Raw genomic sequence first — 25,757 nt, 5'->3', positions numbered from 1 at the left:
CCTCTGATAGAACTATGTATTACGACTGGGCTCTTTTCGTTTAAAAACGATGTGCTACTAAGTCAGTGATACATTCTTATATGAAAATCGTGATCAATATTTACATCACCTGATAGCTGCAGGCGCAAAAAAAAAGTTAACTGAATATGATACTTTCTATGCATTTTTTTATATTTAAAGCTGCAGACAATATTAAAATGCCAAATTTAATTTAGGTTGCCAAGGGTTAAACTAAAAATAAGTGTTTCAGGAATCTTGCAAAAACTGCTTCGAGAGCCTGTTCCGATTGTGTTCGGCAGCTTTTGAGCAATTTTTGGTGTACGGAGCAACTCTCTGCGATTCCAGCAATACCGAGAAATGTTTGTATATCTGAGCATTTTTCGCGCAAAGTAGAGGTGTAAAGCACATTTCAAAATTCATATAAAACCTCAATTTATGCAAGTTTCTTGAATGACTATCAGCCTTCTGAACACATCACACTCAGCCAAATGAGTCATGTATTTTGTTCCCTTACAACTATGAATATCCTTAAATTTCGCCCTTATTTTAAAGCAACCCTTTAAAGCTTAATTTTGAGCTATTTTTCTTGCCTAATGTTAGTAATCATTATGAAGAACGAATAAAACTTTTAATTACCGCTTCTTTGAAAATATCAAGAAAGTTAGGTCGTTTCGGAATTTTGGTAGCAACTATTTGGATTTTTGATAGTTTCTTAAAAACTTTTTGGTATTCTAGTGAGAAACCTTAGAGCATTTTACGAGCACAATTGAGATAGGCCTAGTCGTCCGTATAAAGGGGTAAGTTTCTAAAGAAACTGTGTGCGATCGCTCTGACGAAGGGCTAACGCTCGAAATGTCAGCTTTTTTACCCTTTACGATGGCTAATTTACGTTTTCAACCCAGTTGTTAACACTAAATTACCTGTTAGTCGTCTGTAGTTCCGTTACAGGGTATCTTTTTATCTGTGCGGCGTTGGTTGAGCCATGGCTGGTCTGGGCTCGAGTGTACTGTTCCCTTGGTAACCTCTCTTGCTGTTGATAGAAGAATGGCGGATTATTTTGGGTAAAGAGGCCAAACGTTTGTTTGAACGTCCCTTCAGGGCATTATAAAGGAACAAAATGACTGATATATTGTGCCGGTGGCTTAATGAAGATGTTAAGCTGAGCAGAATTATAGGTGAGATCCTGAAAACCAGTGTCTAGAAGTGCCCCACGAACGGGTGAAAGGTGCGCAACATGCAACGAGTGGAGGATATACTTGTCTGAAAACAGCCTAAAAGATGCGCTGTGTTGTCAAATTATTCGATACGTAGGACATTAATCGTGCCATCTTGCATAAGCTTATTTAAGAATTTTTGTTTGTAGTTTTTTAAACACAGCTTGCACTCGAGCTCATCTGCATGCAAAGACAATTCCGAAGATCTTACAGTTTCAAATACTCCAATGTGTCTTACTTGATGTTTTTAAATCTCACGTTAGTCAGAGTTTCATAGAATAAGAATCTCCATTGCGACCTTTCCTGATGATATTTGAAGACAAAAAAAAATTACGTGACTGCACCATCTCAGGGAAATAAAATGAGTTTAAATTGTTAGATTTTAGTTACAAGTGCAGTGGCTGGAAAAATACGCGATACAGCCTACAGATAACAATTCAAAAGGCAGCTTTATTCTGTCATACATTGCTTGTCACCACGTAATGACGACGCTTTTGTTTTGGAAAATATCTCCACACATACATGTATAGGATAAGGTGTAAAACAAAACTAATCTGTAGCTTGATAATTTCTACTGGTGATTATGGAGGATGTTTCTACGTATTCAACCTGTTTGTAGCTATGAAGAAGTGCATCTGTATCATTTGTTATATACCTGATGACCCCTCCCTCCCCTTTATTACTTAAAGCTTAACTTTATTTATACATGGAAGATTCCAATAATGCCACTGACAGTAAATTTTTATGTTTAGGTTTTGGGATAGTATTTACAAGTTACAATATATTTGTTTGAGTTAACGATCTCTTTCAGAAGATGTTTTTCTCGTCTATTAATCATTTGTCCTTACTTGTTAAATTTAGATCCCATAAACATTGCCAAGGAGTTTTCTACAGGTTTCTTACTTGGAGAACTCTTAAATAAACATGGTTTGCAAGAGGATTTCTCTTTCTTCTCCCAAAACATGTAAGCAATGACTTTATGTTGACATAGATTGTTAAACTTTGAAAGAATATTCTGCCTCTCTAAACCCTAATTAGGTTGCAATTTTTAAAATTTTACTCTTAAATAATTTATATTACATGTAGCAGATACAACATAAAGTGTAGATTTGGACTCTTCACTGATTTTTTTGCATTTATTGTCAGTGATAAAATATAGTAGAGTGCAACTAAGGTACATGATATTGTTGATTTGACGTAGATATGAAAATTAGGTAATACAGAATGTATCGATTTAAATATATAATAGATACTAATAGTATGCCTGAATTTTGAACAACATTTTCTTAGTGCCTAGTAATGTTTAGGGGAGGCCTAATGCACATATTTTATACAGATAGGCTGTTCTCTCAAGTAATCTTTATTTTCTGTCTGCATCTTCATCTATCAGTGAGGAATCATTAAGTTTGACACCTTTTTACACTACACTTAAACTTTATATCAATAAAATAGTGTTGTAACTAATTTCATGTTAACCATTTTTAAGCACTTCTGACTCAAAACTTCATAATTTCACACGGCTGGAACCAACCTTAAAGTTGTTGGAAGTTCCCTTTGATACAAATGTGGTAAGTAACTTTCATGTTTTCATTTGCTTGAAATAAATTGATAATATTTATCTTTCTAATATTCTAAACATTATAGCAACTTGTCCTGTTGAAGCAAAGAAAACAAAATTATTGAAACCTACAGTAGTTTGAGTTTCGAACTTGATATACTATTTCGTATATGATATAAACCACACAAGTTATATCACACAAAAGCGCTATTTTTTTTATAACCAATGAATTACACATAAAAAGAGAAGCACAATGTAATGTAAACTTAGAATGGTCAATGTGCCAATTTTAGTGATACAACTTTCTAGCAGCCTTTGATATGGTCCACCATTGTTATCTAACTGAAGCCCTTTGTTTTCTTCAGGCACAAGCTATCATGAGTGAGAATCACAGTGCTATCACAAGACTGATGTACCAGCTCTTTATAGCACTTGGAAAGAAATCTGTGAGTGTAATTAGTTGTGCCACTAGTATCAATAGGGTTGTCACTAAGTGCCTACTGCCAGTAAAATTTTCCAGATAAAAAAGCAGTGCATGGCAGTGGACTAAATTTTATTGCTCATTAAAGCACAACATTCACTTCTGAAGTTACATACTTACAATCATTTGATATTGAATGCTATCACCTCAGAGGAAATATTTTTATATTTTTTTGACTGACCTGAGTATTAGTGACACTACCACAAGTAAAAAAGATGAAATTAAACATTGTTTTTAGCATTTGTTTATAGTGATTTCTCTCCCTTTCTTGCACCCACCATTCAAAATGTTGTGAACCAGCAGTAGTGCCTCTGTTAAGGTACCATCTTTTAAGCCGCCTCACATGAAATTTCAGCTGGCAGCCTAACTTCTTAGCTGCAACCCTGTATTGTTGTTCCTAAATCTATTTTGTATTTTTTACCAACTTAGTTACTCAGCCACATGTTGGGGACAAGCTAAATATTGATGAGTTCTTTGCTACTAGAAAGGAATCTGAACAGAATTTTTTAACCCTTTCACCCCTCATAGGAGTGTCTAGCATCTAATTTCTCCTTACAATATCACCCCGTAATTGCACATTAACGTCAGAAGAATAAAGCAAATGATCACCAACTAAAGAAACCTTGACTGTTTAACAAATTCTCCTTGTCAGCACCTTAGGAAATGTACAGAGAACAGTGTGGAGAATATGAATACTGATGTTAGGGTGTAAAGGGTTAATGAAATGAATTTCACTTTGAATCTGGTGGATGCCTGGTGGTCAGGTGACACCCAAGGCAGCTTGTGGTTACTCATGATTACTTCTAGATTGGACCCTTAGATATATCTAGGCCTCTTGCGTGAGGTGTCATTTTGAGTATCAAGTAACCTGCAAAATGATAATATCTCAGGTGGTACTGAATATCTACATCCATTTTTTCTTACATATTGGTCAAAGTTGCAATTTATGAGGCAGTTAAATGGTAAACTTTAGTTTTGAAAAAAAATGAATCATCTATATGAAACTTTCTTTGAAGATTGGAAATAAATAATTTTTGCCTAGGATTTTTGTCTCTTGTCATTAACTGTTATTTTATTTTGTTTCTTTATAATATATATAAGAAAATGGGACTAACAGGAGTTGCTATGGAAACCATGAGACCCAGTGGCCCAGTGAAGCTGGAAAGTATTGAAAGTGGACTTTACAAAGAGGTTAGTACCATCAGTCATAAGAATCATGTACAATATAAATTTAACAGTGGTATTGAAAGTTGGTCCATAGCTCTTCATAATTATTAGCTAAGAGATAACTTAATAGAGTCTCTCTGCTCTCACTTCAAGGAGGACACATATGCAATGTAATATTCTTTTGTGAGAAGTCCTACCAAGCTAATATTAGAAAGTGATAAGTATACCACTAACATTGTGATATATACTTTTAATTGTGGAAGAACTTAGATGAACTGAATTCTATTCTGTCTTGTTATGAGTTAAGTGTTGGTTGACTGCAGGTTTGGTTCCTTGTATTTATGTTTGCTTTATCTCACATAAACCATGGATATTTACAGTGATCATTTGCTACTGTATTTAAACAAGTCTTTTTTAATGGTATAAATGCTGTGGTGAGCTTTGTAATTATTAATGCTTGACTTTGGTTAAAACTGCCTCTTACCACAGTGGCTCTTTTTTAAGTTACATTTCGTTTTCTCTGTTTGACTTGAGAAGTACTTGTGTAGAGATCACTTTTTTGGTGAATCATTTATTTCAATAAAGGCGCAAGTAAAATGTGATTGTTTAGTGCTTTGCCAAGTCATGTACTTACAGTAGGCAAATCAGAATAACACAAGAGAATCACTAATTAAAAGTTAGCCTCAAATTTCCGAAAAAAATAAAAAACAAAACGAGATTTCTTTACATGACAAACCTCACTATTACATAATTTCTGGTGCACAAAGTAGCTGGTGAAAAATGGTCTGACAGCTAACTCAGGTTTCTGTTGCCTACTAGCTTCTGATAGCAACCCAGCAGACAGCTATTATCCTTACTATTGTACAGTTGTCTTGATTAGCATGTAACCATTATGATCATACTATAACTGTAGAACTCAGCAAATAATTGAATGTAATTAGTTTTGACCTTGGTCCTGATGGCAGAGAGTCTTATTACATTTTGCATTTTATGAAGTATTAGTGAAAGGTACAAGTCCTATTTTAGTTTGTGTTTTAGAAATACCTAAAATTTACAAAAATCGAGTTATGATGATTCTAAAATTCCTAGTTGAAATAAATTGTTACTTGTGCACAATGATTTCTTTGTATGTCATAATAGCCTACCAATAACATAGTGCATCATCTATCATCTTGTTCATAACTGATATCATAGATTATATGAAAGTTGAATTTTGCTCTAATTTTGATTGGTTGTTAATTACATATAATCTACTGGAGGACACTGATGTATAGAAGATGTCACCATGAATAACATTTTGGCTTTTGATCTCATAGACCAAATTGATTCCATGTTGTAGTAGGACTGTACCATACAATAGATTATGGATTCTGATGTCAAAATGTGGTAAGAACATCTGATTCAGTGACATGCTTGGCTGAGCCTCATGTGCCACTTTTTTGTTCTTACCACATTTTGACGTCATCTGTGATTTTACTACTGAGCAGATGTTGGAAACATGGAATCCATTTGTTGACTGCACCATCCATTCAGTTAAAATATACTATTTAATAATAGCCATCAAAAGGTATCTGTCGATCTTTCATGAAGAACTGTTATCTAGGTATGTTTCAATATTAAGTAAAATTTACCAAATTACACACAACCAACACATTCTTTGTCTGTTTACCTCAGAAAATTACCTTGAAACAAGACAGTGTGGCCATAGCTAGAGACCTTCTTCACTCAGCTATCAAAAGCTTTGTGCATGAAGTTGCAATTGAAGCAATCCGTGATCAAATAAGTAACTTGGCAGTTCATCTTGTGAAGGATTTGCAGGAAATTTCTTTTGAAGTTGTTCATGACATGAGAACAGTTGTTGCCCAAGTTCGTGAACTTGGACAAGATAGAACTTTAAAAAAATTTGCTAGGAATATAATGAAAGATGTCTTATCCACTTCTCGAGTAGTTATGCAATTTATAAATGATCTTGATGATATAATCCAAGTTCTCAAAAATGTGTTTGAGACGACCATTAGTTGAGTGTTATTTTATTTGCTTTCTGTATTACCAGTAGCTCATAGTGCTCAAATTTTTGGAACATACATGTTGTGGTAATAGTGATTATAATTTTTTTTCAAATATATATGTAAATTTTAAAAGGAGAAGCCATAAATTTAAAATTCTTTGAAGTTAATAAATGAAAATAGCACACTTTAATACATGGTTTCCACAGATCTGTAAACTTCTTCAAGGTCAGGGTAAACTAAGGGAATTTCACTTTGAGTCAGATTCTTTAGTAAATTGCATGGACATGAAAGGTGTTGGATCAGTAGAATGATGTGTGATGAAACTAAATAACAAGCTGATGTTGGGTCTTCAAGAAAATCATTTCCCAAATCAATTCATATACAAAGTATGTGACTTGTTGAAAGCATACATTTATGTGTGGAGAGCATGGTTGAAGGCCATTATCAGAACTTGTTTGTTAAATTATTATTGATTCATCCATTTGGGAAAATTTTATGTTTGTTAGGGAAAAGTCAGGGGAATCAAAAACTTACGACTGTGGCAGCCATTTAGTAGGTCATTGTTCTTTTAAGTTTGAGCCGATTTTGATTTAATTATGCAAGTGTATCTTAGGCTAAAAAATGAAGTGCAAAATAGTTACTGTCAGTATTACCCAGGTACATTATGAGTTAAATAATTTTTGATTTTAAAGCAAAGACCTCAAAGCTGATGTTGAACCAATTAGATATCGTATTGATTTTAAACTGGAGAAGGTTTGTCACCTATATGCTTAAGGAAAAATTTACAACAGAAAAAACAAAATCAAAAGCAAGTCACAGAATTGTAAAGGGAAAATCTTAGAAACCTCTCACATTTTTGTATTACATATATTTATTGAATAATAAATTGGCTCCTCAGGGTATTTTCAAATAAATCTCCCTTCAGAGCTAGATTTACAAAATAAAACAAAGTTAATTTCTCTCAAAGTCTTCCCTCAAGATATTTACCAGTTTGGCTAATGACATAATAAGGCCTCTGTTTTGGGTGTCAATTTTATGACTAATGTCATTACCATGGCTTAGATACCTTAATATCTCTACTTTCCCACTGTGAATCATCTTCATTCTTTGCCACATATTGGAAATTATATTATCTGACATTTTGAAAGTATAAAAAGCCTAAGGTCATCTAGATGGTTACACCAATATCCCCATATATAGCATGCATAAAATTTTGAATCCGTTGCCATTTTGCAATCTTTCCCCTGGTGGTTTCTTTTCTGTTGACCTCTTTTTTTCAGGCATAGAGGGTGAATGGATGTCATGGGTATAGTTGCTGGAAACCCTAGATTTCATTAGATAAAAGCTGTATTGTTTTGTATGTTGAGATTTTTTAAAGCTTGTACCGTATGTGTAGTCAGATCTTGCATGGTCAAAAACCTTATGGAGCCTCTTTAAGTTTACTGCTGGTAAGTTTTCCCATGATATCTTCCTTTTTTACAAACTGAAGGTGCTGTTTTTAAACATGTCTTGGAAGGTGATACTTAAGCAGTTTTATTACCAAGCAAAACTACAACTTGTTAAAGGTGAACTTTTCCAGGAAATCATGCTAATACAGACATGACTGTGAGAAGAAAATTTCTGCTTGACCTGAAGAGTTTGCATCAGCTACATACATCATTCCTCCCCTCCCCCCTTGCCCAAAAAAAATCATGAGTTTGACTATTTTTATGTAGCTTGGGAATTATGGGTACTCTAACTTTGGTCTCCATCAGTTGACTTAATAATTAGAAGAAGGAAAAATGATTAAAATCATACTCCATTTTTAAAAATTTAATTATACTTTTGCATGTTGTTAAACTTAATGAAGGAAACTCAATTGCCCTCAGTTATCTCCTCCTAGATATACATCAGATGTTAAAAGCATAACAGTCAGTCTTTCATACCCTAAGTGTGAACATGTAGGTTCAACTCTATGAACTCTATGTATTTTAACCATATTCTTCTTAACCATGTTCTCTAGTAAAACCATATGCTCCAAGGTGGACCATATTATAAAGTTAAACAATGTCTACCTACTGGACCATTTTCTCTAGTTAGACCATTTTAAGCAGTTGGAACATTTTAACTAGTCAGAACATTAGCTACCAGTTTGACCATTTTATATAGTCAGACCATTTCTACAAGTTGGGCCATTTTATGCATCATTTTAAGTGGTTTGATCCTTTAAACTGGATGAATGATTTTAATCAGTATGACCATTTGGACTTTGTTAGACCATTCCCATCACTTGGACCTTTTTTCATCAAGCAAGGCCATTTTGGACCATTTTAGTTAGTTGGATCATCTTATCCATTTAGACCTAACCATTTTTACCATCAGTTGTGCCCTTTTTCCAGTTTGGATTTTTTCTTTATTCTGACTTTTTTATCCATTTGAAATATTTTAATTAGTCGCATAATTTTAACTGGTTTGATCCTTTTAAGTTGGTAGACCATTTAGTTGGACTGAGTAAGACCATTCCTACCAGTAGGATTATTATATCTGGCTAGACCATTTTAACCAAGTTGACCACTTTCACCAGTTGGCCCTTTTTTCCAATTTTGCTTCGTTAATTCTTTAAATCATTGTAACCAGTTTAATCATTAAATGTGGTTGTATCCTCTTAACTGGTTGGACCATTTTAAGCACCTGAAATATTTAGCTGGGCCACTTGGATCTGGTCAGTTAGCAGTTAGACTAGTTTATCAAAGGAACTATATATGTTAACCAAATGGAACACTTTACCCAATTAGACCATTTTATCTCTTCAGACCATTTCAGCCAAATGGACTTTTTTAACAAGTTGGACCAATTTTTGACTTCAGACCATTCTATGCAGTTGGACCATTTTCCCAAATTTTTACCACTTAAACCAATCAGATCATTTGCAGAAGTTGAACCATTTTATCTTGCAAGACAATTTTAAGTGGCTGAAAGTTCCTGTTTATGTAGACCGTTAAACCAGTTTGACCATTTTAACTGGTTTGACTATTTTAATTGGTTGAATAACTGTAACCAGTTGGACCATTTTCTTTAGTTAGACTATATGAATGGTTGGAACCTTTTTCTTTTTTAAGGACTAAATATGAAATAATGATCATTACATTGTTGATGACAGTGGTGCATTTTTGTGTCCTATGATTGATGGTGGGCACTGTCTAATAACTCAGTAGGTGTAATACTGAGTCCAATCAGAAGCTTAGGTGACAAGCCTCTGGTTCAGTATATGGGAAATGGACAGTTCCTAATTTGTGACTTTCTAGTTATTAATGTTGTAAAATATTAGATATAAGAAAAGGGCTATGTATTTCAGAGAGAACTGAGGCCTCTTTATGAAAACAAGCAAAGCCTTGTTATGGGAGAAAAAAGTGTCACTTATGGAAATTAAACTCATTTTCAAGAGAGGTTTTGCACTTGTCATTGTTTTGAAAGTAATGATGGTACAGGCAACTGAGTAGTTATAACATTAGGCCATTGAGTTTGCAGTATGCCATCGTAATTAAGAATGTTATCCTTAAGGAGTTTTGACTGTTGTTCTTCACTTTAGCGACTGAAGCAGCTAACCAAACGTCAAGTGGATTTGAATTTTGAGCAACTAGTTCAGAGATACCAAGCCAAACAGAAACAGCAGGAGGATTTGGCATTTAAAGCAAAGTATGTTGTGACACTGATAACCAATCATATAAAATTAGACACACAGTAACCATTTGATGCAAAAGCATGCTTGGATAATAGGCAACAGACAGCTGTTCTAAGTTTGAAACTCAAGGAAAACTGCAAGCTTTAAGAAACAGATAAGGTCTAAAGTAAAATATTTTAGCATATTTTATAGTGAAATAGAGGCTACTGCATCATTCAAATACTTTTGTAGTATCCCCACATTAACTTTTGTTCATTGATATTCATTGTTTAAGATAAAATTTCAACTTTTAGGTTTGAGGAAGAAGAAAGAATGAGAAAGTATCTACAAGGACAAAGACGACAAGGTTTGGACAAGGTAACATGGAAGGCTGCTATTACTGTAATTGACCTTCTTAAGATAACTGTGACAATAGGTTTTTCACACTAATTAAACTTTTGGGGGGAATGCAACAATAATGGGGGAAAATAGCTTGGTGGAGACCACTTGCAGCAGGAATGGAAACTTGTCACGGTTTCCTGGCACATACAGACCTGCTTCAAGCAAACTTGCTATGGACATCAAGGATTAGACGGCGTTTGGTTCCACAGTAACTTTTTTTTAGTTCATGTCAACAACCAACATGAACTCTAGCATACTCAACTTTGTAATGGAAATTGTACTTGCTTAAGTGAAAGACTATTATTACACAAATTTCGATATTTAAATAAGGTTATAAAAGGGTGTCTCTTTGTAGTTAAGCAATTCTACTTAATATTCCATCTGTTTGGAAAGAATTTAAAAACTAAGAAATAGATACAATAGACTCTAGGCCATTAAAAAGAGCAAACTTCAGTCAACTTTCAGAGCTTTGATATTAAAAACACTTATCGTAGTTGTGTTAGAGTAGCTTAGGAAATGAAAGTGAGAAGTAGTTATAATTTCTGCTTATCTATGTAATGTTGATGTTAAGTTTGGAACTGTTAAGTTTGGAAAAGCAGCAACATGAGAAGTTATTGTATGAAAAGAAAGCGAACTTAAGAGCACAAACTGAGTAGTCCATGGACTGGGGGTGAGTCACCCTTTTTAGAAGTGCTGTCTATTTTGTTAAAAGTGCTACAAACTGCCAGGAGAGTAAGTTTTATTTTACTTTCTGATTGATTTCTTTTAGTCAAAACAAGCCAAACAAAAGCAGTTGGAGATGATGGGTAAAATAAGGTAATCAGAAGCAAACCCAGCCACTTTAGAACTAACCTGTAACTGCTGGATTTCAACACAAAGATAAGAACTCAAGCCATTTATCATATTGTGGCTGCATAGGGATTGGGACAGTTTTGTGCCACTATAAAGATTCAATATCTTGGAAGTTGATCTCAGGTTTTAGCCAGCTAACTTTCTTCACTTGATGATTTTAAATCTATGGTTGCCAGAGAGCACAAACCAATTTTTTCCTTTTTTTTGACAAAGGATTTGCCTAATATCTTTTTTCAATTTGTAACTTGATTTATAGGTATTATTATCAAAATTAAGGTGGAAAAAGTGGTAGCCCAAAAATCCTCTAGATCTGTATGTCACAATCAGCAGTCTTCACCAATACCCACCTGCATGGCACAGGAAACAATTTATAACCAAATAAGCAAAACGTTTTTCATGCTCTCTGGTTACCTGTAATGGTAAAAAGCCAAGACTATGGGCTTTCCACCAAAAACTCAACAATCAATAATTGTTATATGTCATCCATTAATTAACAATTACTATGTCATCATTGATTAACAATTATTAACCAAAGTGGAGGTGAGTAGAGGTGGACATTTACCTTGCTACTTTGCAGCTCAGCAAATATCCACCACTTTTGATGACACTGACCTGAATAATAACACCAAAAATAGTTTATTTCTCTCAATATACCAAAAAATGGTCAGAAATCAAACTCTTGTCACACAATTTGGTCTCATCAGCTACTCAGAGAGGATATATAGTACTTCCTATTTACTCCCACACTAGCCAATTGGTGCACGTGAAAAGCACTATTCACTTGTGTGTGTTGATGTGTTCTTTTTTTTTTCTTCAGGGATGCAACAGTGAGGATTCCCAAACCTCCTGATTCCAAGGTGAAGTTTACAGAGCTGTTATAACTTACAAATTAGATAATGTTTGAAATGTTCAAGTTGATCCCTGTTATTGTTCAGAGGACTTTGTTAATATAGGTGTTGCATTGAGGTACCTAAAGAAAAAAGGTTGTCAATCCTTTCCTGAGTGTTGAAAATATAGGGCTATAGAATGGAGATGATTTATTTTTTGAAGAAACTATCACTAACAGTAAGGAGATAAGTGTTTTAAGTTTAGGGGAAACTGCCAGATACTGTTGCACCCTGACTCTGTGATTAGCTGAATTGTGCACAAATTGAAATCCTTATTGATATAATAGGCATTAAGGATGCTTGGTAGGTGATTACTCATGATCCTTGTCAACACCTGTATTATAAGTTAATATATTGTGTCACTTAATATCTTTTGTTCCATTGTCTTACATTGTTTGAGGATTCTTTCAGTGTAAACAATAGATATGGAATAGAAGCTGCAAGTATACGCAGTTGAACTTCCTGTATCCTTCTATACCTGTTTATTAAGTGAGTTCTCAAGTTTGTCATAAACTGAATGTTTTACCTTACCATTGCAGAAAACGGCAAAATCTCGGACTGAAATCAGACGTCAAAGGGAAGCAGAGGTGATAGGTTTGGATTGACTTTTGTACTGAAGCAAGGCCACATAGGGGGAAAAAAATTTCTTTTGAGCTCATTTGTTCTTTGAATTGTATTTTATAGATAGTTGAATGAAAGGGGGATTCTGGTGTGTTCTGAAAACAACCTTGATTTTAAGTCAACTCATGAATTTAACCTTAATTTCAATCAACCTTGAAATCAACCTTGATTTCAAAAAACAGCTTTCCACATTTTGGAGACAACCTTGATTTCAAGAAAACTTGAATTTTTCACAGGTGAATGATATTCACAGTGTCTCACTCATGATTTCTGATGAGAGTGTAAATATTATCATCTTGAACAATTCTCTTGAATGATTCTCTTGTCATGCCATCGATCAGGGTGTTGATTTTTTGTGTGAAGATTTTCAATGAATGTTGTATCTTCTCACAAAGAAGTTGTGGTGTGCCTTGATTTGTTCTTCTGTCGAAAGAGTGCCTTTGTAAATGAGAAGAGTATGACAGTTTCATCAATAAGTCACACTTTCAAGCTCAGGGTTGATGATGTTGAGCTGAGCATCTAAGGGGATGAAGATATGACATTTAACATTCCCTAAACCTGATACTTTCCTGTTGATTGCAAGCTGAACTCCTTCTTTCATATTCACCAATTTCAATCCACTTCCATGAAGCTCACTGTCTCTTATACTCTTGATGTCAGGATTAAATATCCTCTCACTGTTTCTAGCAAGAGTGACATATGGCTCTTTAAAATAAGAAGAAGTTCCTTCATTTACCTCCTTGGAACATGATGCTCTCATTGATTGCTTGTATGTTTGGTGAAATGTTTTGGATATTCATAATGTTGAATCCCACCAAACTCAAAAGCTAATAGGCCATTTTACAGTTGTGTTCTTAGTTGCCAAGCCTTTGATTTGGAGTGAGGCTGAAGGTGACCTTGTTGTGTTAGAGACCAGAATCTAGTTAGCATGATAACAACTTAATTTGCATTTCAAAAGCAGCAAGGTTTGTATCATAACAAGGTCACCCTTAGCCTCACTCCTGTTCAAAGGCTTGGCAACCAAGCACACAACTGTAAAATGGACTATTTTAGTGTATCACAAAAATCATCTAATTCAAGCAAAAAACCAGTCTGACCATTCATAAGCCATGATGGCCTGACAGTAGGAAATTCTTCATTGAAAATATTCTCAAAGTCATGATAATTTTGAATTGTGAGATGGTTAGAAATGAATTATTTCATAAGAATATAATGTAGGCCTCTGGCTGGGCCCCGAAGGAGTAAAACTTCTGAATCCTTATTTCCAAAGCACTGTAATAGAAAACTTGAAGCAAAGACAAATCTGAAGAATGTAACAGTTCAATGAATGCTATCCAAGAGAGAATTCAGAATTTTGGTCATAGAGGAAGCAAATGAAAATTTCAAAGGGTGACATCTTTAGACATACATCTTACAGAATACACACCATTATACAGCAGCTCTTATGGTGAACTCCTAGAATTCATTAAAAGTAAGAAAGCAGTTGTAAATATTAAAAATGCAGATAATCATTGTTCAAGTGGTTGATAACAAGAGCGCTTACAGTAGAAAAAGACCTTCAAAGGATCACAAAGATTCTCAAAGCATAATCTGAGAAGCTTGACTGGAGTGGCATCAACTTCCCTAGGAAGCTGCACGATGAAAGAAGAAAACATTGCAGTAAATGTGCTTGGTAATGAACAAGCTTCTTTGAGGCCTGGCTGAAGGCTTGATTTTTATCCAATGAGGATAAGGAAGTAAGCCTTTGGCTGGGCCTCAATGGGGCAAGCCTTTGGCAAGGCTGCAGAGTGGCAGAATAAAAAGAAGCATGTCACCAACCTTCTGATAGCAGATGATGAAAAGAAACACTACTGCCTGATAAACAACATGAGCAGACTATCGTGTCAAACCTCAAAGCACAACAATATTGTCTCAGGTGTCTGAATCACTTCTCAAGCAAAGAAAAGCATGCACTCCATAAAGAGTATTTCTCAAGGAAGGAGGCAGACAGGATTGAGATGCCAGATGAGGGTAGTGTAATCAAATTAAAGAATCATAACCGCTCAGTAGGAGTAAACTTTGTTGTTTATATTGAGTTTGATTCTTCTACTAAGCCAATGAGTAATTGTGAGCTAAGCAGTGATAAGAACTTCACTAATCAGTATCAACAGCAGAAACCAGGTGGGATCAGCTATCACATTGTTTTCTTTGATAGTAAGCTTTATTCACAAGCGCCAGTTATCTATAGGGTAAAGAGCAAGGATGAAGATGTTGGTCAGATCTTTGTTGAAATGCTTGAGGAGAAAATCAAGAAGATTTATAAGGAATTCGACTTTGCCAAGAAGATGAACTTCACAGATGAAGAAAGGTGTGAGTTCAATGATGCAACACACAGCTGGATCTGCACTTAATGAAGGCAAACTGAGAGACCACTGCCATTTCACAGGGAAGTGTCGCAGAGCAGCTTACTGCAAATGCAACCTACAATTCAAGAAGCTGAAGCTCATTCCTGTCATTATTAACAAATTGACTGGTTTTGACTCTCATCTATTCATTAAGAATCTGAGCAACCCTTTGGGCAGGCTGTAAAAGCAAGGGAAACATCAAATGCATTCCCAAGAACAAAGAAAAGTACATCAGCTTTGGTAAAGAAGTCGTTGCTGGCCCTTACATCAACAAAGAAGATAAAGAAGCTGAAGTTGAGATTGAGCTTTGCTTTATCAACAGCTTCAGGTACCGTGCATGCCTTCATTCCTTGAAAAATTAGTAATTTTAGTCAAGGTAATCCAAGACAAACCAAGAAGGTCTTAAAAGCCTTCAGCTAGGGCTTGCAGGGGTAAGCCTTTAGCCAGGGCCTGTAGGGGTAAGCAGTCAGCCATGCCCTTGCACGGCAGGACAAAAGCCCTGGAGGGTCAGACAGCATAGCTGCAATTGAGTTGATATCAAGAAAGGGGGTTTATCCATATAACTACATGGATAGTATTAAAAACTTTGAGGAACTACCACCTAAAGATAAGCTCTGCTCTAAGCTGAATGACTGTGATATCTCTGAAGACTATGAGCATGCACTGAAGGCCTGGAAAGAGTTCAAAATGGAGATGATGGGTGATTAACATGACCTTTATCTTAAGACAGACCTACTCCTGCTTGCAGATGTGTTTGAAGAGTTCAGAAATGTCTGTCACAAGAATTATGGGCTCAACCCTGCCTGGTATTACATGGCTTGGGATGCTAGATTAAAGGTGACAAATGTTGAGCTTGAGCTATTGAGTGACCCTGACATGCTGCTGCTGCTGATTGAAATAGGAATTTGTGGAGGAATCTCCATGATCTCAAATTATTTTGCACAGGCAAACAACAAATATATGGGTGAAGCTTGTGAGGAAACAAAACCAACAAAATACATCCCTTAACTTGAGTTTTTCAAGTTGATGAACAATGCAGTCTTTGGAAAAACTATGGAAAACATCAGGAATGGTGTGGGTGTGAGATTAGTCAACAATGCAAGAAAGCATTGAAACTTACAGCAAAACCAAACTTCAAGCATTGGATGATATTCAATGAAAACCTTGTTGCCATCCACATGAAGTGAACTAAGCTGGTGTTTGGTAAGTCAGTATATTGCAGAATGAGCATCCTTGATAACAGCAAGACTCTGATTTATGACTTCCACTATAACTACACCTAGAAGAAGTATAGAGATTGTGCAAAGCTTCTTTTTTACAGATGCTGACAGTTTGATGTATGACATTGAAACTGAAGATTTCTACAGGGACATAAGTGGAGATGTTGGAGATAAGTTTGACATAAGTGATTACCCTGAAGATCATGTGACAGGGATCCCAACTGGAAAAAAAAGAAGGTCATGGGAATGATGAAGGATGAAGGTGGTGGAAATATCATTGAAGAGCTTGTTGGATTGAGAACAAAACTCTACAGTTACAAGATGTTTGAGGGAAAAGAGGAGAAAAAGTGTCAAAGGACTTAGAAGGCTGTAATATAGAAGAATGTAACCCATGAAGACCACAAGGATTGCTTATTCTGTGGAAACATGCAAATGAGGAAAATGATAATTCTTGATGATTGTGCTGCTTTGAGAGATGCAGAGGAGAGAAGCAGAGGACAAATGAACTCATCAAGTTAGCATTCTGAACAAGACATAAAGAAATCAACATTTAGGTTCTCACACAACAGATAACAAGCATTGCAAAACCATTCAGAGAGAACACTGCTGCACTACTTCTCTTCTACACACCATCTGACAAGGATAGGAAGATAATTTTCAAGGATTAGGCACATGTTTGAGGGAAAAGAGGAGAAAAAGTGTCGTGGGACTAAGAAGGCTGTAATATAGAAGAATGTAACTCATGAAGACCAAAAGGATTCCTTATTCAGTGGAAACACGCAAATGAGGAAAATGATCATTCTTGATGATTGTGCTGCTTTGAGAGATGCAGAGGAGAGAAGCAGAGGACGAATGAACTCATGAATTTAGCATTCTGCACAAGACATAAAGAAATCAACATGTAGGTTCTCACACAACAGATAACAAGCATTGCAAAACCATTCAGAGAGACCACTGCCGCACAAGTTCTCCTCTACACACCATCTGCCAAGGATAGGAAGATCATTTTCAAGGATTAGGCAATTAATAGCGATGCTAAAAAGTGGTAAGTATTCACATCTCATATCCTCACTTCACCATCCTTATTGCATTGATCTTGAACTTTCATGAAAATATTTCTTAAATAAAATGGAGATGTCTTACAATGAAAAAGATACTGTTAATGATGTTCTGAACATTCTCAAGGTTGAACTCTCCAATGATTCAGAACATCAAGAGCAACTTGCCGTTCTTGTTGCAAGTGGTAAAGCAAAGAAAATGATTGGTGTATCTCTCACCTAGGATCAAGTCAAGAAGCTTACTCAACAAGATGTTGAGAAATACTTCAAGAGATATGAAGCTTCTTTGTCTTCAAAGACTTGTGATGCAATGATGATACATTTCTCTCTCTCTCATGTTAAACATCAGCTCATTTTTTCCTTGTTGATGAAGGAAAACTTCTGAAGGACTTGACTGATAACTTCATGCTAAAGAGAGAACTTAGAATGATTGCCAGTGGATTGAGTCTGAACTATGAAAGGCAGTCACAAGTCCTTTCCCACTGTCAAAAATGTTGAAGTACCTTTGGTCAATAATAAGGAAATAGATTGTACTTTTGAAGAAACTAATCAAGTTCTTATTAAAGTACCTAAATAAGAACTTGTGTAAGTACTTTATACTTTAAAATTTTATACCTTATACTTTGTAAATACTTTCCACCAGGCCTCGTAGTGGCTTAACAGGTGACTTAAACTGACAAAATAAGAGGAGACCAAATAAAGACCCAGGGCGTGTCACAGTTGGCAAAAAATGCTGAACATAACCTGGGAAAATGAGGAAGAGAGGAGGTTTAAAGCAATCCAAAGATCCAAAGGATCCAGATGCCAGAGGGGCAGGATTATAACCAGAACCAGATCCAGAAACATCATCATTCTCACTCACTCAAATTCTTTCAGTGGCAAGTGTCATTCTCTCACTGGCTGGACTGTACTATAAAAAGAAAAGAGTTGATGGCTCTCGTTAATGAACCACAGCCACAGGCTCAAGCACAGCAAAGTAAAACATAGCAAAACACACAAAGTCAAATTCCTGTGAGAGTAAAGTCAATGGATTGATTTTTTTCTGATTACCAAATAAAATGTCTGATAATAAGCTTATGAAGACATTGACCTATTCAGCCACTTTGACTGGATTTGCTACTGGAATCAGATGAGTTGCAAAGAGAAGAACTAATGACCTCTGATCCAAGTTAAAATCTCATGAACAATGTTAGGGTCACCATCATAATCACTGCATCAATCGCGGCAAAATGGTATCTTGAAGAACAAAAGATTTTGCCATCTTAAAAATGTTCAGCCAATTTGAATTAATGCAATTAAGTTAGCAGCAGTCTACACAATCATTGAGACTGCCTTAATATTCTATATCAACAAGGCAGAGGCAGAACTTTGTCCAAAGTTTCATGATGAATACTTGTTGTCAATTTTCAAAAAATAATGTTGAAGATAAATAAAATGGCAAGCATAGCAATAATGATTGGAGGAGTGCTCATCAATGCAACTGCATTTGTTTGTGGAAGCTATCTTGCAAAGTATTTGAGTGGAGACTAGAACAGTGTTTAAGAAAAGAAGAGACCCGATCTTGCTGTGGAGAAGTACCAAGCAGCTTATGAAAAGTATCAATAAAATTAAACAAGCTCCTTGATTGGATTGCAACTAATGACAGAGTCAAGGAGCAGGCAAAACAGAGTTTGGTGGACACAGATTATGCTTTGATGCTGTACAACAAGGGGTGTAATCAAGAGCTTGATCTGAGAGAACCACAACTTTCTGACTTCTACCAGCCAAGTGTTCAACAAAAGCAAGGTGAAATAATCTATGCTGAGGAATGGCATTGATTGGTTACGAGTCATTTCTTGTGAACTATGATAAAATGGAAAGAAAACTTTTAAGAGTTTATTATAGCCCTAAAGGCTTCTGGAAGGGATTGCCAGCTGTGAGAAGCTGGCTAAAGAAGCCAGAGTGTCTGAGGAGGTTGCAAAGCTTTGGCTGATGAAGCAAGCCATCTGGCAGATTTATTCGCCAGCCCTGAAGCATATCCTGAGACAAACTTTTGATGTCAAATCTCCAAATGCAACTTGCCAAGCTGAATTTCTTTTCCTCCCTCATGACAAAGTGACTGCAAGGTTGTGGAAATTCTACAGGTATGCATTGACTGTTGTTGATGTTGCAAGCAGATTCAAGGCTGCTGAACCTATCACCTTAAAAGAATTTTCTGAGGTCTCAAAGGCTTTTCAGACAATCTGTGAGCATGGACCACTGAGATGGCCCAAAGTTCTTCAGGTTGATCTTGGGCATGAATTCATGGGTGATGTCAAGAGAGCTGACAAAGCATGATGTGAAGATAAGAAGAGGGAATATGACCTTTCACAGAGATCAGGGAATTGTTGGGCAATTTAATTGAACTTTGGGTGAATGTCTCTTCACTTTCCAATACAGTAAAGTTGAATAGTGAATAACCAGGTTGACTAGAAAGAAACCTGTTGATGCAATCAAAGACAAGTTGGTTGATGCAAAGAGTTCAACAACTTATTCAAGGCCAGTTAGCCTAAAGAAAAAGAAACTTGACTCTTCAAAGAATGTGAGATATCTCTATGCTGCTGGTGAGCTGAAAGGTGGTTAAAGAAGAGCAACAGATCCAATCTGGTCTCTGAGGGCGAGTCTGTTTTTTACTACACAAAGGATTGACCAAAGAGTTGTTTTGTCAGAGAAGTCAGCTACAGTGTGTTCCTCTTGGAAATGAGTGACCTCCTTAAGGAATTCATTCATTTGAAAAAAAAAGAATTAGTTTCTCCACAGACCCAAGCAATCCTGTTGAATCAATTCAAGAAACTGATAAAGATATGAACAGTGAAAAGATCATCAATCTTGCCAATCCAAATGACCACTGAAATAAAATTTCACTCACACCAAAAATGTCAACTTCAAAAAACAATTGAAGAAACTTTTTCTTTTTTGATGAAAATAGGCATTTTGACCTTCATTTGATCAATGATCTTAAAATCTTAAATGTCTTCAGTGTTATCAAGATATGTAAGAGAAGTTTAAATGGAACATCAATACATACAAGAAACTGCTTGATCAGGACCGGATGTACCATTCACTGTTGTTGGAGAAAACACAAAATTATTCAATTTACAAAAAAACCTGATTTTAAATTTGTTTCTATTGATGTTAAACCTTCAGCAGGATTTAAGAGAAAAGCAAACCCAACAGAAGGAGGAAAGTGGAAAATTGTCAGCTGTCACTGGAATATGGATAGTAATGGAGATACTGTAATAAATTCTCCTTCTAGTGTAATGGGAGAAGGCTATCTCAACTTTAGTGCAAGAAGAATTAGTTATAATAATTATGTATGTGGGAAGTTTTCAAAAAAAAATGAAGATAATTTTCATGAAGGTTTAAACTCTGACTGTCATACTTTGCTCATTTACAAAGACATTCTTATGACGGAAGAACAAGGCACACCACAACTTCTTCATAAGAAGATACAATATTGATGCAGATCCTGTTGAATGAAACCATGAAGCATGCTTTTTCTTTCCTGCTTTAATATTTTGTATCTTAGTGTGTAAAAGCTTGAGTTGCAAAAATGAATAAATGGAAGATCAAAACAAAAATTGATATGTCAATTAAAAATCTGTGTTTAAAGGTGACACTTCAGGACTTGCTTTCATGTTTGACTGCATGATATTTGCTCTTAGATATAGATTCTCTGATCAGCCCTCCAACCCTTCCTTTAACCTGCATTGTATTTGTTTACCTTCTTCTGGTTTAGGAGTAATAATTCATTTAAGTGAGCTGTCACCTTGAACTGAAAAAGGTGTAATTCGAATACTCCTTTGAATTGAGTGCTTGTGTTGAATGCTGAAATTCAAATTAAATAAAAAGCACAATTGTATGGTTACAATTTTCAGGAGGTAAAGGAAAGCATTGATGCATTTGAAGCAAGTATGAGGGCTGTTATTCCACCAGCTAGTCCAATAGGATTTGAGGGGTAGGTCAATACTGTGTTAAGCTATAGTCTCAATTTATCTGTCAGTTTTAAGTGAGATATCTAGGTGTGTCTTTTGCCCACTTTTTCAAACTTTTGAAGGAGAAGAAGAAGCCAACCTCTAACTACTTTTATATGGTAGTGCTAATGTACATGATGTGTGGAAAAATAGATCTGACATTAAATAAGCTTGAACCATTATAAATGGCTTGTTCAGTCATTCAATTTTAATAATATTAAATGAGATGGCCTAGAAGACATCCACATGTATCAAGTTAGCCCCTTAAAATGAATCAAAATGTTATAGTTTTTATAAACATTCTGTTCATTGAAAGTTTGTTAACTTGTGAGCTGTTTTGTATCCAGAGAATCTAACCGAGAGATTGACACTGAAATTGACACCTTCCTTGGTACCCAATCTCCCAAGAAGCCTGTGGATCCGCTGTCGTACATTAAAGTAAGTAAATAACACTTAAGACAGATGGGTAAAGTTACTGATTATAAGGGTAGCCAAGATTATGATTGAATATTTAACCTCAGTTAGGTTTAAGAGGGCAATGAAACCTGTATTAAGCTACAGACTTCCAAAGTAATATTGCCAACGTCCATTATAAGACAACAGATTTACAAATTGAACTGCAGAGTAAACTGTTAACCCCTGAATAGATGAAGAACAGGGTGAGTGATTATATAAATTAACAAACTTTCAAATCCAGCTGTTTCCATTAAGAGACCCACAATTATGTTGTCCAATAAATGTTTTTAAAGAAAAAAATTGTAGACTTTATCTGTAATTTGAAGCTTAGTGACCAAAGCACTTAGTGTTGGTGTATTCCTTTTGCCGAATGTACATTTATTTTACTGTAAATATGGATGGAAAGATTTGTTACCTGCAGGCTCAGCTAGTGTCCACTCAATAGAGTGTGTTTGTATAAAGTGGGGTCTTCTTCTTCCCAAATTGATTTTATGAGTTTAACATTTTCTACCTACCCTATTGTCTATTTGTCAACTTTTAACAAAATAAATTCAGGTTAAAGGAATAATAATTGATAAATTGTTGCTTGTGGCCATCTCATAGATTGCATTTCTATTTCTTTTCTACTCAGCCCAGATCGAATGATGATTACATCAATAAAATCAGGACAAGACTGGAGGAAAACTCAGTTGCCAGAAAGGTATTGCATTTCTAAAGCCATATAATGTTGTAGGTGAAAAGATGTTTTTATCATTATTATAGTAGCTATATGGTATATTATAAGTAACTGGACATGGTTTGACGTTACTCTGGTTTACAGATTTAATGAATGTAACTAGAGAAGTTACAACTCAGACCCAATGTTTCGACACTCCTGTCTAGTGCCTTCATCAGGGGTGATCTAAATGCTGCAACAAGAGGTCCTTTTATACGATCACTAATTAGCTGCCTTTTTTCTGATGAGGTGTTAATAGGCGTCAGGAAGTAAGCCTGAGTAAAGTTTTGCCTACAGACTTTTTATGGCATAGGGTGGTGAGAATCAAAAGCAAGGTATTTGTTGGTGTGGGTAGGTTTATGATAGACACTTTTCTCTAAATTCCCCTGAACCCCTCAGGACATATTTAAATCAAGAAATGGCAAATGTCTATCATTTTCATGCTCAAGGGTGAATTTGATAAACAGCTTTACTGAATTCAAATACAATAAGAGGCACTCTGCTTCATTTCCGCATACTGCAGAAATAACATCATCGACATGTTATCTAAGTCTAGCCAAAACTTTACTTAGGAGGGCTGACTGTCTACTATCTTCTCTCAATTCAAGGGTGAGGAGAGGAAATATGACTCTGATGTCTTAAAGGCAAATGGCTATACAAAACCTTTTCTCTGTAACTGCCAAAAACCAGTTACAACTAGTAGCACTCCTGATGAAAGGGAACCAGTGACTGGTTTTGCCGTTATTCCTTATATTCAGGGTATTACAGAACCCATCAAGAGAATTTTGAATAGCCATGACGTTAAAGTAGCTCAAAAACCTTTTCAGACTTTGGGGCATATTTTTGCAATTTTGGGGCATATTTTTGCAATTTTGCAAGAACAATGAACTGACGCCATTTATTCTATTCCTTGCAATGACTGTGACAATGAATACATTGGACAGACCAAACATCAGTTTTGTACACATTTGAAAGAGCATCAAAAAGCAGTTTTCTTTTGCAAAAAAGAAATTTAGCTTTATCGGAGCACACATGCCCAACTAACCATACAATTGGGTGGGATAAATCTAAAATTATCACCACTAATGGGCATTACCACCAGTGCCTTTGTTTGGAAGCTTTAACTCTGCCCACGCTCCTTTAAATTGTGATGATGACGGTTTACTTCCTGATGCCTATTTACAATTTGTCAGAAAAAAGGCAGCTAATTAGTGATTGTATAAAAGGACCTCTTGTTGCAGCATTTAGATCACCCCTGATGAAGGTACTAGACAGGAGTGTTGAAACATTGGGTCTATGAATTGTAACTTCTTCGGTTACATTTGTTAATTGTGTAAACTGTGTAAACCATGTCTGATTGTCCACTTGGTTGCTATTTGAACTTTAATATATTTTATAAGTAACTGTCCAAAAGAGCCAGAAGAAATTTGCCTGAAGCTCAGGAAGACCTTTTCATGCTGTTACTAGTTGATTAGCTGTTTCCTTGTTGTTGTTTTTTAACTTGCATGTTGAGTGACAAGAAGTCACAATAACTACAGGGTTCCAGAAAATAACCAGCATATCCTCTTTTCTAGGAAAGAGAGAAGAGAAGAAGGAGAGTCTTGATTGAACAGATGAAGGCACATGAGGCTCAAGAAGTAAGATTAAAGAGGAAGCTCATAAATATCTTCTAAATGCTTTAAATTGATGTCATTGTTACTTTAACTTAATTGTTTGATGTTTAGAGAATGTGGTCCAGTTACAGTGTAGCTAAACATCCCTGGCAAAATCTGATTGAAGTATTCAAAAGTATATGTAATTGATGAATTGTTTCATATAATTCTTGCTTTGAAATCAGAAAATACTTCTCAGTGCCCCTTTTTCAGGAAGCATTTATATAACACTTAATACTTAAATAACTTTTTGTTTTGGAAAGATTCATTGCTGAACAAACACCAAACACTTATTTCATTGATACATTATAATAATTATATCTAGAGAAATTTAGGATTTTATCTCTATCACATGGAAATGTGGATTAGATAATAACCAAAAAATTGTTGAATGATTCGCGTGAATCATTGGTTCCTTACAAGTAGTTCATCAGTGAGTCTTATGCCAACTTTTCAGGAAGCACATCGTGAAGAGATGCTTGTGAACAGACTCATGAGACAATCGCAGCAGGAGAGAAGGATTGCTGTCCAACTTATGCAGGTTGAGTCTTATGCATTGGTGTTACTTTAACTAAGGCCTACATTTCTCAATTGTTGGTATCAATCTTTATCAATACTTAGTAACAGTGACTTATTCAAACCAAAAACATTTGTCACAACTTGTGTATGAGTGTCATAAGTGTACATTTTTTCATCCCAATGCTCAGACAAGTGCCATTTAAGACTTGGTTTAGAATGGCAAATTTGATTTGATGGTTTTGTAAATTCATTTTCAATGTACCCTACAATGTAAGCTCCATTAGACTGTGAAGGGTTGGTCATAACAGCATTAAAGTTTAAAATCTGTGGTAAAAACTGCTGACATAACATTAACAGGATTTCTGGTAAATGCAATTGGCAGGTGATGGACTTATTAAAAATGCAATCTAGTTCTTGTGATTGTCATAACATGAAACTTGGATTTTGTTGGAACTAATTAAATCTTGGGTAACATTCTTTCTCCCCTAACTGTAACACAAAATGGACTGTTTTGAAATAACAGCATGTATTGGATAATAGAAATCATTATATGTTGCTGGGCTATGAAATACTCTTTCACAACGAGCAATTTTTATACAAAAAGTCCTGTCTAACTTTCCTTCTGATAAGGAGAACCTATGGATTCTTTGGATCAGGTATAACTGATTGGACTTCTTTTCTTCAATTGGTGTATTTTGTTGTTTTCCAAAATGCTGCATTATATAACAGTTTAGATTTCAACTTATAGTAATGCTTTACTGGCTACAACAACTTCTCAATATTTTGCTGTAAAATATGAGATTAGCAAGATTAAAAAACTTTTGTGTGAATGCCATCAAATCAAACTTTATTAACTTAATTGCTTCAACTACCCACAGATTCGCCATGAAAAAGAAGTCATTCGTCAAAACAGGTATGTTGGGTACACGT

At 35.4% G+C, this 25,757-nt stretch overlaps 1 protein-coding gene and 1 pseudogene across 2 annotated transcripts in view; both read left to right on the top strand.

Annotated features, from left to right (window-relative positions):
• The first annotated feature begins 1,014 nt into the window (after positions 1-1,014).
• Positions 1,015-25,757, top strand: part of LOC113677109 (sperm flagella and cilia-associated protein 2) — a 49,596-nt gene continuing 24,853 nt past the window's right edge. For both annotated transcript variants that reach the window (XR_016181199.1, XM_089187868.1), the window contains exons 1-16: positions 1,015-1,175; positions 2,076-2,178; positions 2,701-2,782; positions 3,138-3,218; positions 4,355-4,444; positions 9,998-10,104; positions 10,384-10,447; positions 11,241-11,287; positions 12,141-12,180; positions 12,750-12,797; positions 21,390-21,469; positions 21,833-21,923; positions 22,573-22,641; positions 24,231-24,293; positions 24,766-24,849; positions 25,706-25,740. Coding sequence is in view for 1 of the 2 variants with exons in the window: in XM_089187868.1 (XP_089043994.1) it covers positions 1,118-1,175; positions 2,076-2,178; positions 2,701-2,782; positions 3,138-3,218; positions 4,355-4,444; positions 9,998-10,104; positions 10,384-10,447; positions 11,241-11,287; positions 12,141-12,180; positions 12,750-12,797; positions 21,390-21,469; positions 21,833-21,923; positions 22,573-22,641; positions 24,231-24,293; positions 24,766-24,849; positions 25,706-25,740 (1,142 nt within the window). In the remaining variant the exon portion in view is untranslated. The remainder of the gene's footprint in view (positions 1,176-2,075; positions 2,179-2,700; positions 2,783-3,137; positions 3,219-4,354; positions 4,445-9,997; positions 10,105-10,383; positions 10,448-11,240; positions 11,288-12,140; positions 12,181-12,749; positions 12,798-21,389; positions 21,470-21,832; positions 21,924-22,572; positions 22,642-24,230; positions 24,294-24,765; positions 24,850-25,705; positions 25,741-25,757) is intronic.
• On the top strand, positions 16,394-17,089 carry LOC149037572 (uncharacterized; annotated as a pseudogene).

This window comes from Pocillopora damicornis, chromosome 11 (genome assembly GCF_964200805.1).
Source record: "Pocillopora damicornis chromosome 11, jaPocDami1.2, whole genome shotgun sequence".
Taxonomy (NCBI): domain Eukaryota; kingdom Metazoa; phylum Cnidaria; class Anthozoa; order Scleractinia; family Pocilloporidae; genus Pocillopora; species Pocillopora damicornis.
This window is presented reverse-complemented; position numbering and strand designations above follow the sequence as displayed.